The sequence below is a fragment of the Aphanomyces astaci genome, assembly GCF_000520075.1.
Source record: "Aphanomyces astaci strain APO3 unplaced genomic scaffold supercont1.81, whole genome shotgun sequence".
Taxonomy (NCBI): Eukaryota; Oomycota; class Saprolegniomycetes; order Saprolegniales; family Verrucalvaceae; genus Aphanomyces; species Aphanomyces astaci.
This window is the reverse complement of record NW_009798344.1, coordinates 156,754-168,380: the sequence shown is the minus strand read 5'-3', so window position 1 is coordinate 168,380 and position 11,627 is coordinate 156,754. Positions and strand designations below refer to the sequence as shown.

Sequence of the window (11,627 nt, the reverse complement as noted above, 5' to 3'; positions counted from 1 at the left end):
GATGGTGATATATCCACGGAATGATGGTAATATTTCATGGGTAGGACCTCCGGGGGGAGTTGAGTGTACTGGATGTGACGGGTGAAACGGACCTGACGCGGTCGTCCAGCCTGACGCAGAAGAAGGTCGTGAAGCGGATGCTATCGCATTAGATACTACCGTTGCTCTAGTAGTTTCTCTAGTAGTGGCTGTAGCAGTTGCTGTAGTAGTTGCTCTAGTAGTTGCTCTAGTAGTGGCTATAGTAGTGGCTGTAGTAGTGGGGACTGACGTTATAGCGAGGGATCTCGAATAGTATACTAACGTTACTACACCATTTTTCAATTGACTTGGACATTTTCTCGATGGATTCGGTTGATATACCATTGGATTGAGTGGTGTGCCCATTCGAATGAATGAGTGCCCAATGGATTTGGTACCCACGTTCGGTGTGCCCATTGGATTTGGCACGACCCCCTCGTGTGCCCATTCGATATGCCCATGCGCCTTATAGAATTGGTTTGTACCCAACCAAACAACCTTTAGATCATTCGAAAGTGTCAGGTGTCCACATCGACTTTGCATCGTGAACTCGACAAACGTGGTGTTCACGTACAAGACGGTTCATTATGAACCCTTGCAAATGTTTTATTTTCATCCTTTGGATGATTTATTGAATTCATTTTTGAGTTTTCCTAATTGAATGCAAGCACGACACTTTTGAAGGATCTAAAGGTTGTTTGGTTGGGTACAAACCAATTCTATAAGGCACATGGGCATATCGAATGGGCACACGAGGGGGCCGTGCCAAATCCAATGGGCACACCGAACATGGGTACCAAATCCATTGGGCACTCATTCATTCGAATGGGCACGTCACTAAATCCAATAGTGACCTGTCCGAATCCATCGAGAAAATGTCCAAGTCAATTGAAAAATGGTGTAGTAACGTTAGTATACTATTCGAGATCCCTCGCTATAACGTCAGTCCCCACTACTACAGCCACTACTATAGCCACTACTAGAGCAACTACTAGAGCAACTACTACAGCAACTGCTACAGCCACTACTAGAGAAACTACTAGAGCAACGGTAGTATCTAATGCGATAGCATCCGCTTCACGACCTTCTTCTGCGTCAGGCTGGACGACCGCGTCAGGTCCGTTTCACCCGTCACATCCAGTACACTCAACTCCCCCCGGAGGTCCTACCCATGAAATATTACCATCATTCCGTGGATATATCACCATCATTCCGTGCGTCTGAATCTCAAGTACCGTTTCCATGTTGAGTTTCAGGTCGGGGCCGCGGTACCCCTTGCCCATGAGGTACGCGAGTTTGGTCACACACGACTCGATTGTCATATCGTACGACGTGATCACGCCCATTTGAAGCAACTTGATACCCGTCGCATACGTGTCCAATTGGGTTCTACCGTTTGAAACACGTAAATATATATATGTAATAGACTAATAATAATAATACATATCTCCCCACTTGACAAAGGGCAAAACGTTTGTATCGATCATTGACAGGAGGACAAGGTTTCATAAGACACATAGTCATATACATCATACCCCATATATATGACACAGGATTGTATTACAACTGTATACAATATTAACCATACATTCAACAAACGACCGCTTCCACACGATTTTTATATATATATATATATTGGATACCGTCCGTGGAGACACTGCGTGGTGACACACACGGCAATGTTGGCATCCAACGCGTGTTGGATGACTTGAAGGAATCCATCCTTCTTCAACGGAGCGTTGCCAGTGCCGTACAAGGCAAACACCTAACAAGTAAGTCCATGAGATTGCTAAGCAATCACGTGAGCAACTGTACCATGGCTTTGGCGCTGGCCCCAGGTTGGTCGCGCTTGTGCTTTTCAATATACGCCGTGATGCAGTCGTCGTCGAAGCCTGGGACCAAGTGGAACACGCAAATGTTGGTGTGAAGCTTTGTAAATGCGCTGAATCTAATCACGTCATCCACGAAAAGAGTGAGATGACAGCTGTAGATATATATATATATATATATATATATCGGTGAAAGGACGTTCGATGCAATATACGCATGTGGATATATATATATATAGATAGATCGATAGAAAAAGATTAGGTAAAACAAATATACACACATATATACTTGTATAGAGATATGTGTATATTTCCGAAACCGCATATATAAATAGTTGGACGGAAGCATGAGAGATGAAATGTATATGTATATATACACATCTATAGCCCCGAAACCCTGGATATATATATATATACAAATAGTTCGATGGAAGCATGCTATATGTACTGTCCATAACCCCGAAACCCCGGATATATATATAGTTCGATAGAAGAATGATAAATGACAAAAGTATACGTAGATATACATCTATATATATCAATGGAAGGATGAGAACTACAAGACTTTCTGCCGTTCCAAGATGTTCGTACCGGCGGCGAGGATACGGCAGAATGAGCCCATGTTCGAGAATGGTTTCGACGCCCGTCAAGGCCAAGACAGGATGGTTGGGCGAGTGGAACGCGTCCACGGCCATGTTGAACGTCTTGGTCGTGCGGTTGCCCCGCAGAAGTTTGTCGTTCGAGTAAATGCACACCTATGCACGTCGATGACGACTCTACGGGCAGATGATGCGAATGATGATGGACCTCTGGAATTTCGAGGCTCGCGGCGCACAGCACCGACATGATGAGGTTGCGCCGCGCGTCACTGTGAGGAAAATGCAGCGGAATCATCGCACCAGAGATCACGACCAGTTTACCCAAGCTTTCCAGCATGAACGACAGGGCGGACGCCGTGTACGCCATCGTGTCGGTGCCTTGAAGCACGACGAATCTACGCATGACGACGGAGGTGAGTGAAGGGCGTAACAAAGACATGGGACGGACCCGTCGTAGTCCCAGTAGTGCTCTTCAATCGTCTGTGCAATGCGACCCCAGTCGGCTGGCGACATGTCGGACGAGTCAATCGGGTCTTCCCACTCGATGATCGTGACTTTGGGCATCCCGCCAAACTTGAATTCGTCCATTTCCTTGACCTTTTGCTCCAGGAACCCCGACTTGGGATGAAGGGTGCCAACCGCGTCTGGAGCCATGCCAAATGTCCCGCCAGTGTACAAGATGAGCACGCGGGCGTCCGTGAGCACTTCATGCTTGTCACGTCCCAGGGAGTTCTTTCGCATCACGACCTTTTCAGGTTGCTGCAGGGCGCGCACTTCAAGCGGCGTCGGCAGAAGGGGCGGCGCTTCCTCTTGTGCTGATGCCATAGCTGCGCGGGAAGTGACCATACAATTCAAAAGGAAGTGTTATCCGGATATTAAGTCCGGATAATTGTACCATTTGAGTGCCAATTGACAAAAAGACTGCCATTAACCAGAAAAAGCAAGGTGAAATAGGCAATTTTGTATGCTGCGCAAGGTGAACCACCTTGCGAATTCCATAAATAGTTCTGAAATTGTATAGTTTCAATTAAATATATCTTCAAGTTTGTATTGATGATTTTTATTTTTCATGTGTCTGTCACTTTTTGGAATTCGCAAGGCAGGTCACCTTGCGAAATTCAAAATTGTCCAATTTTGTCCAATCAGATGCGGTGAAATCACGAAAATCGCTGCATAGATTCATCACGCCCTGTTGCGATATATTCCTGTGATGGCGGTTGATGCAAGGAGCCTTGAGATAATTGTAGGCTGTGTATGAGAGCAAGATCATGTGATGTGGTATTCAGGACTCAGTCAATTCTAACAGGTCTCATTTCACCACTTGCCTACTAACCCAATGAAATTGGTCATCCCTCATTCCACCATCCAACCCGTGTCGGTGCCGCACACCTCCCTGCCGGTGTGATCACGTGGTTGCGCGGGCGGTGGCGCAAGACATCTTGGTGGCACCCATCGCAAGTGCTGAAGTGGCTGCTTTAGCACTTTGCGTTTGCGATGGGTGCTACCAAGACCTCTTGCGCCACCGCGTTGGCCCACCAGAGCCACCACGACATTGCGACCCAACCGAGCGCACAACACAATGATAGCTGCAAGGGGAGAACCACATTGGACATAGTCGGAGTGCACTCATCAGTGCACAAGTCTCTGGAACAACATCACACAAAGCTCTACTCCAGAGTACAAAATTCAAAGTTCAAAATTGTAACCTCTTCTGTCAGTGTTATAGCCAATCGTATGTAAGAAACAAGGTGTGATGGACTCTGATTGGATATTAAAAAGGAGCAAGGTGGCTCACCTTGCGAATTCCATTAACAAGGTCAACTCAATTCTTTACATTTCATGTGAATTATTACAACAACTCGTCCAGGTCTGGCGGCAGCCCCACAGATGGCGACTGCCGCGAGCCGCTACCGTCACCGCCATCCAGCTTCTCGTCGTCTTTGTCGTTGTTCTTGGCGTCGTCGTTACCCACAACACGGTGGTGTTGGCACACCACCGTGTTGTCGCTCGTCGAACGCAGCATACCGCCTTCACTCGATGCACCAATCATCGTGTTTCCACCATCCCGTTCGTCATCCTCGTCTTGCGGCGTTCCTTCGTCTAGAACGGACAGTGGTGCGTTCACGTCTGCACCGTGTCGGCGCGTCGGTGTGGCAGGGGCAGCACATGCTTGGTTGATGGCCCGTTGACTCTTCTTGGACAGTTTCTTGCCTTTGATCTCGAAATCCATCCCACCAAACGACGACATGGGTTTGGCGATGTATTCTGCCTTGTGGATGTTCTCCCAACGACCCGTATCGGGCTTGGGCATCTTGGTCTGCATGACGCACGTCATCATTCCACACGATATCATCCCATCCTCGTACCTGGTTGTTCTTCCGCTTCGCAGCGTCGTACTCTCGGACGTCGAGCATGACCTTCAAAATGTCTTCCAACCCCGTTTGAATGTACCGCTTCGTGACTGCCGTCGAGTAGTCGCACGCGGGGCTGCTGTTGACTTCAATCAGCCACGGCTACGGTTCCACCACAAAAATCCCAATTAAACACAGAATGATGGTCACCAATTGTGAATCCTATCCCATTTCACGACCATTCTTCCCATAACCAAAAACAAATCGTGAGGCAAATCAGGTCACTAATTGTTAATCCACTCCTTCCACATAGACGATATCTGGATACGAATTGTTAACGAAATTGTCAAATCGATAGAAGATCAAACACCCACCTAAGCCAATCAAATCACGTTCTGATGAGTTTCTGCCAATCCAAACGTTTGACCCCACCGTTATAGTTGGGCAAAACCACATATATTCTAATCTGTGTACATGTATATTGTCGATCTGATACAAATTTGTGGAGGGGGTGCAATCGAATCGCGCCGACCAAAGCGATCCACAATCGATCTGATTGGTTGAATTTCATTAAGAAGTTTTTGATTGGCTAATAATTTTGAGCTCATCTGAGGTAGCCAATCAAATCGATTTAAATTCCAACGAGAAACCACGCCACAACACGAAATTTCACTCGAAAGCACAATAATGGGTACAAGATTAAATAGGATCAAGTACACTCGAAAGCTATTAATGAAAGTCCAAATTTGGGTGAAATGCACTATATATATATACCTACATATTACCTTCAACTTGTCGTCCAACATAAAGTCATACCCATACAGTTCGCATGAGTTTTTGCGATGCTGCACTGTGTCCTGCACGCAACTCAGCGACCACTTGACGATCTCCTTCATCCGCGGTTGGATCTTGGACGTAAAGAGGCTCTGGTTCGTGTCAGGATCGACGCCGTACTTCCTCGTCAGGTGCTCCGTCAGCTCATCCGAGTGCCACATGTTGCTACGTGTAGTCGTTATAGCTGTAGTATTCTCAAGTCGATTCGACTTTGGAGGGGGTGGGTGCTCTCAATCGACAGACAATCGACCGACCAATCAAAAGCCAGAACAATTTCAATTCGCCAATCAAACGCCTGCAACCACCGAATGAAAGTGTGACTTCAAACCGTGTGAATGGCTTCTCAAACTCCACATAAAAAAATCAGCAACTAATCGACCGATGGATTTGACGAAATATCCAAATTTTGGCTGAAAACACAATATCATCCCAGCATTACGTTGGTCATCGTTTCGAATGTAATTATGTCCAAAGTGAATGACGAACATGCAGAAACCTTACGCACCCTTCCACGGTCATCGAGCCATCTTCTGTCGTATACGCCCGGTAAAAGTTTTCGCCGTTCTTTTGAATCGAATTGTTTGTCAAGTGCACGTATTGGTCGCTCTACACGAGGAGGGATAAAGGAATTGTCCATAAGAAAATATCAAATAATATATGTATACAAATGAATTGTCCATACGAAAACGCCATATATATATATATTGATTTGGGTTGACGATGACAATTCAAAGTGCAAAGTGCATAATACATACAACTGTTTTTCACATTGCATCAAGTAATATATCGATCAACTTTGCATATATATATATATATATATATATCATCGAGTATTCTATAGAGATACATTGAATACTACGTAGAATGAAATATCATCGTCGAATGAGAGGTATATTTAAGCCCTTTGAATTTATATGCATATACATATCGTACCAAATCGTCGACCTGGTACTCTTCCGAGCTGAAGCGAAGATAGCAGTCCAAGTAAAACCACACCGTGAGCGGGTTCCACGACGTGACAAACACCCACTACCATATTAAGTATCCCGATTAACCCATTCCATACTAGTACTACTAGTCCCATGTGATATATGTATGTATACCTGGCGAATGTCAAACTTGCGGTTGCACACCAAAAGTGGATTTTCAATGTACTTTTGCACAATCCACTGGCATTCTTTATGGTTCTCCACGTCCGCATACTCCAACAACTCGTGCAGTTGGTTGAATACTCGAATCCCTCGACCGCGGGACATGCCTATCGCCATCATCATTTCCACTCGATTTTCGGGGTTTCGCGGATTGATATATGTACTGTATGTACATACCTGCTGGTTTGACAATCCAAACATTCTTGCTGTCGACCCCGCCGTTCAAGTGGAACTGCGGACACAGCTCCTCCAAGCCTACAGAGTGTAAAGTGGACCATCATGTATTTTTCACTTGACTAATAGTCAATCAATGCAAAGTCAAAACCAAAGTGTGTAACGATTATTAAAATATCAACTTGGTTTATTGTGCTTTCGAGTAGTGAAATTTCATTGTGTTGTGGCGTGGTTTCTCGTTGGAATTTAAATTGATTTGATTGGCTACCTCAGATGAGCTCAAAATTATTAGCCAATCAAAAGTTTCTCAATGAAATTCAACCAATCAGATCGATTGTGGATCGGTTTGACCCGTCCCCAAATTTGTATCAAATCGACAATATTATTATGTACAAACCTGCGAGTAACTCGAGCACTTTGGTGGCAGTATCAGTCGACAACGGTACAACTTGACTCAATAGGCCATTCAACCGGGTCTTTTCTTGGACAAATGCCGCCTCTACCCACATCAAGTGGAGTTCGGGCATGAAATATCTATGTACTAAACTAGTTTTAAGCTGGGATTACCCATGAGCCGCTCCAGTCGCTTGGCAGCCTTCGCTTCCTCTTTCACTTCGCTGGGGGTCATATGAGGAGGCGGTTGGTCACTTGTTTCAGTAGTCCAAGACGTGGCCGTCGAGGGTTTCGTAAACCCAAATGATGCCCGGATCGACCCCGGGGCATCGAGGGGACTCCGCTGGAGGACTTCCCACTGCAGGTCGGTTACCACTGGTTCGATTCCTATTGGATGGTCCATATAGTAAGTAGCCCTCGACAATTCAAACAGTCGACGACTTTTGCACATACATATCCCCCCTTTTCTCCTCAACTAACACTTGAATTCTTTCGACTACGTGTCGTCTTTATTGTCGTTGATTGATCTATACTAGAGGGTATAATGGAATATAAAACGTGAATATTGAATAAACGCGAAAATATTTTTTTGATGTCTAATTCAATATATATTCTCAAGTCAAGTATACAAATGGAATATTTCAATAAACTTTGTTCCAACATCATTCCATGGTGCAAAGGTACGACATTTAAGACGATAGAACACGCCACCATCCAATCCTTTCACACAAAATAATGCAGATCAAAAACGAAAATATATACATAAAAAATATATCAAATAGTCCCCCAATTGAAAAGCATATGTATGGCGTCGGTACCGCAGGCCAGCGGGTTGTCCAAAATATCATCGGGGAGAATTTCTTGGCGCTTTCGACACACGGACAGCAGCACGTCCAGCACGCCGGCGTTCACATGAGGCATCGCGTTGGCATTTCGGCACTTGTCCCCCAGACGTTTGAGCATTCCTTCGGCATGAATGTACCGAAAGTCTTGAATGTAAGACTAGTGTTATTACCATGAATTAGATTGCGTTTGATTCGTCATAAAACACCCTGAAACGAAAAGATAGAATGGAGTTGCATGGAGTGATACTGTACAAAACAGTTTTGTTGAAATCTGGATATATATATATCCAGATTTCAAACATATATTTATAGATACAGGAATCTACTAAGCTATAAGAGGAGGAGGCAGACCTGCATGTCGGTGGGTTCGTTCAGGTCGTACGCCCGAGGAAAGAACGAGTCGATATCTTCACTGAGGAACCACGTAACGCTACACACCATGTTATAACAAATTTTACAACATGAAACACAAAATTGCACACTGTTAAGAAATGTAACAGCCACACAAGACAAGTACGTGTGCAAGTAGAGTACGATTGGGTGGCGTACTTGCGGAGGTTGTGCAGCAGTCCTGACTTGGTTGTGATGGCCGTGTTTTGTAGAAAATGGTTCACCAGCTACGTACAAGCCGTTTAAACCCGAAATCCCAAACTTATAATACATGTAACATGTTATAATAGAACCCCGGGTGTGTCGTACCTGATCATCATTGAGCTTGACAGATTTGAGATCGTCCGACTTGAGCGCCCATTTCAAGTCGAAATATGGCGAGTTCCGGTCAGGGTTGTGGTGCCACCCTCGCTTTTCCAACGTTTCCTTGATCACAGGGTACCACCCCGTCAAGCAAAATACCTACAAACTCATTTAAAACATCGAGATTTTTCAGTTAATTTGGACACACAGTAGTAGTACGTACCTTGGTGTCGAGGGCCACGCCGTTGCGCTTCTTCCACGATGTAAAGTCTTTGGCTTCGGGCACCAACTGCGCCTCGCTCGTTTTGAGTTTGCTTAATCGGGACACCATCGCTACAATTCATGTGATCATATTCAATCCCCATAGGGCCATAGGGTACTAGTATTATTGTCAAATCGATTCGAAACTGGAGCCCTCAGCAAAATCGAATGCCTTTGGAGAATCGATTAAAGAACCGCCTGAGCAATCAAATCACCTCATGTCAATTTTTGCCAATCCAAACGTTTAACCCATTGGGCAAAACCAATATATACTAATATTTGTATTGTATAGCGTGTACAAGCTTAAATACGATCAAATAGATTCGAAAGCTATATGGCGAAATGACTCTCAAGTCCAAATTTGGGTGAAATTCACAATATTTAGCAAGATAATTCCTCGCGAACCTTCGACGTTGACTTTGGGCTTGGCTTCCTCCACTTCGACGACCTGTGAACTCGTCGATTCGTCCGCCGCAGCCGCTGCCAACTTTTCCGCTTTAGCTGCTTCATGCTTGAGAAGGGCCTCCTCTCGAACTTTGGCGCGTTTTTGCCGCACGAGTTCGTTCTTTTCGTCGTCGTCGACTTGTCGTTGCTTGCGTTCGTCAGCAAGTTTCTGCAAATACTCGACCTGTTTCTTCTTGATAGCTTCTTGTTGCAATGCGCTAAGTCCGTGAAGGTAGTTTGAGCCAAGGTGCATATCGTTTTTTTTAATACACACCGCTTTTCTCTTTCCTCGGGTGTCAAGCTGGAAGCGTCGTCCTTTTCCTCCTTCTTCACACGCACGGCACTCACGGCACTCCCCGCCGCCGCCGCCGCCTGGTTGAACTTTTCCAGCGCTTCTTGCATGCGACTTGGCACTTCCTATACCAACGACTACCTGAGCAACGATCACGGTTGATTGGAGTACCGTTGTTCCCAACGAAGCTTTGCGGGTGAGTTCCTTTTTCTTGAGTGCTTTCTGTCGCTCCATCTCGGCGTCCTCGGCATCTTTTTCGCGCTTGGCTTTTAAGCCCTCCAGCAACGCCTACATCAACACATCACACATGAATTTAATGACGAAATACTATTTTTGTGCAATTCTCCCGAAGTATACTACTTCTATAATGCAATTTGGGGCAATATCCAAAGTATGATTAACGGGGTATTACTTTTATTTCCATGGTTACTGTGTTGGAAGACATAATGCATGGATCTCGACGATATTTGACATGCCAAGTGGGACGACGTACTTGTTGTTTTTGAAGCAATTTCTTTTGCGCTCCCGCCTTGGCTCTGCGTTCGTCGTCAGTCACCGCCTCCTCCCTGCACCTCCATAGGTCAGTCACTTCCTTGACATGGACTTATGGAATTTGACAACCAACTTACGGAGCTTCGGCGGCTTCGTCCTGAGGTTGGGACGACTCGACATCATCCGCCCCGCCGCCAACATCCGTTGGGCGGATCGACGCGGCTCGTTGGAGGATGCTCTTGCGCAATTTCAAGCGCAACCGCCGCTGCTTGTCCGCTTTGGCTTGGTCGTCTTCCCGTGCCTTTCGTTTCTTATCTTCCAAGTCCTTGATAAATTGCTGGTTCTTGTCCAGTTTGACGTCGACCACCTAGCAACACACAACCCTCCCCCATATCATATTTCAATGTCATTCAAAAGATATGAAGGGCGAGTAGTTTACAATCTTGGGAGGAGTAGTACTCTCGTGCTGGTTGTTGGTGGTACTGGCACTAGCTGGGGCTGCATTTGACAGATTCAACTTGACACTCCGCCGTGGAATTTTACTCACAAACGACTTCTTGATCGGGGAAGTGACGCCTGCGACCACCACGTCTTGGTTGCTGCTTTCGTCCATTTCGAACGACGACTCGATCGACAACGACGTCGTCATGCTACTGTACACACGACGCTCTTGTCGTATGGCAGCGGTTTCAATGGAACCGAACGGTTTCCGTGTAACTGCCAGGGTACATTCCAAATACAAAACTATGTTCTTACTGTTAACGTTAATCATAATTTCACACAAATTTGGACTTGCGAGTCATTTCGCCAATTGCATTCGAATCCCTTGATCCATTTTAAGCTTGTACAAACTATACTATATAACGAATAGCATATTTTGATTAGCCGAAATTCATCTGCGGTTTATTATATAATAATACGACCTCTTACAGTTAAGACACTGGATGCTCCAGTTTCGACTCGATTTGACAATATATTACTACACCATTTTTCAATTGACTTGGACATTTTCTCGATGGATTCGGTTGATATACCATTGGATTGAGTGGTGTGCCCATTCGAATGAATGAGTGCCCAATGGATTTGGTACCCACGTTCGGTGTGCCCATTGGATTTGGCACGACCCCCTCGTGTGCCCATTCGATATGCCCATGCGCCTTATAGAATTGGTTTGTACCCAACCAAACAACCTTTAGATCCTTCAAAAGTGTCGTGCTTGCATTCAATTAGGAAAACTCAAAAATGAATTCA

The 11,627-nt window shown here is 45.4% G+C and overlaps 2 protein-coding genes across 4 annotated transcripts in view; both read right to left on the bottom strand.

The window, feature by feature from the left end:
• Positions 1–3,349, bottom strand: part of H257_16159 (hypothetical protein) — a 3,762-nt gene extending 413 nt beyond the window's left edge. The window contains exons 1-7 of one of the 3 annotated variants that reach the window (XM_009844510.1): positions 2,895–3,349; positions 2,655–2,841; positions 2,439–2,602; positions 1,834–1,966; positions 1,662–1,783; positions 1,254–1,407; positions 915–1,183 (exon numbers count right to left, since the gene is read on the bottom strand). In XM_009844510.1, the coding sequence (XP_009842812.1) occupies positions 1,076–1,183; positions 1,254–1,407; positions 1,662–1,783; positions 1,834–1,966; positions 2,439–2,602; positions 2,655–2,841; positions 2,895–3,292 (1,266 nt within the window). In that variant the 5' untranslated portion in view covers positions 3,293–3,349 and the 3' untranslated portion in view covers positions 915–1,075. Of the gene's footprint in view, positions 1–914; positions 1,184–1,253; positions 1,408–1,661; positions 1,784–1,833; positions 1,967–2,438; positions 2,603–2,654 lie in introns of those variants that run through there. The other 2 variants (XM_009844512.1, XM_009844511.1) reach the window with 2 other exon arrangements.
• A 909-nt stretch (positions 3,350–4,258) lies between these two features.
• H257_16158 (hypothetical protein) lies at positions 4,259–11,053 on the bottom strand. The gene is made up of 20 exons (XM_009844509.1): positions 10,816–11,053; positions 10,514–10,743; positions 10,378–10,450; positions 10,056–10,172; positions 9,867–10,009; positions 9,554–9,810; positions 9,111–9,220; positions 8,894–9,046; positions 8,744–8,811; positions 8,546–8,624; positions 8,168–8,351; positions 7,524–7,736; positions 7,354–7,455; positions 6,960–7,037; positions 6,735–6,889; positions 6,565–6,660; positions 6,137–6,237; positions 5,583–5,796; positions 4,813–4,959; positions 4,259–4,763 (listed from the first exon to the last, which is right to left on the bottom strand). Exons 1-20 carry the CDS (start codon positions 11,023–11,025, stop codon positions 4,296–4,298), a joined length of 3,198 nt encoding a protein of 1,065 aa, XP_009842811.1. The 5' UTR covers positions 11,026–11,053; the 3' UTR covers positions 4,259–4,295.
• Between the last annotated feature and the right edge of the window lie 574 nt (positions 11,054–11,627).

Bases quoted from the DNA above. Each gene is read 5' to 3' on its own strand.
- H257_16158 (XM_009844509.1), bottom strand. From the start codon at position 11,025: ATGACGACGTCGTTGTCGATCGAGTCGTCGTTCGAAATGGACGAAAGC. The intron at 9,047-9,110 runs GTACGTACTACT...ATGAGTTTGTAG, and splicing joins GCGTGGCCCTCGACACCAAG to GTATTTTGCTTGACGGGGTG. The intron at 8,625-8,743 runs GTACGCCACCCA...CATGGTGTGTAG, and splicing joins CTGCTGCACAACCTCCGCAA to CGTTACGTGGTTCCTCAGTG.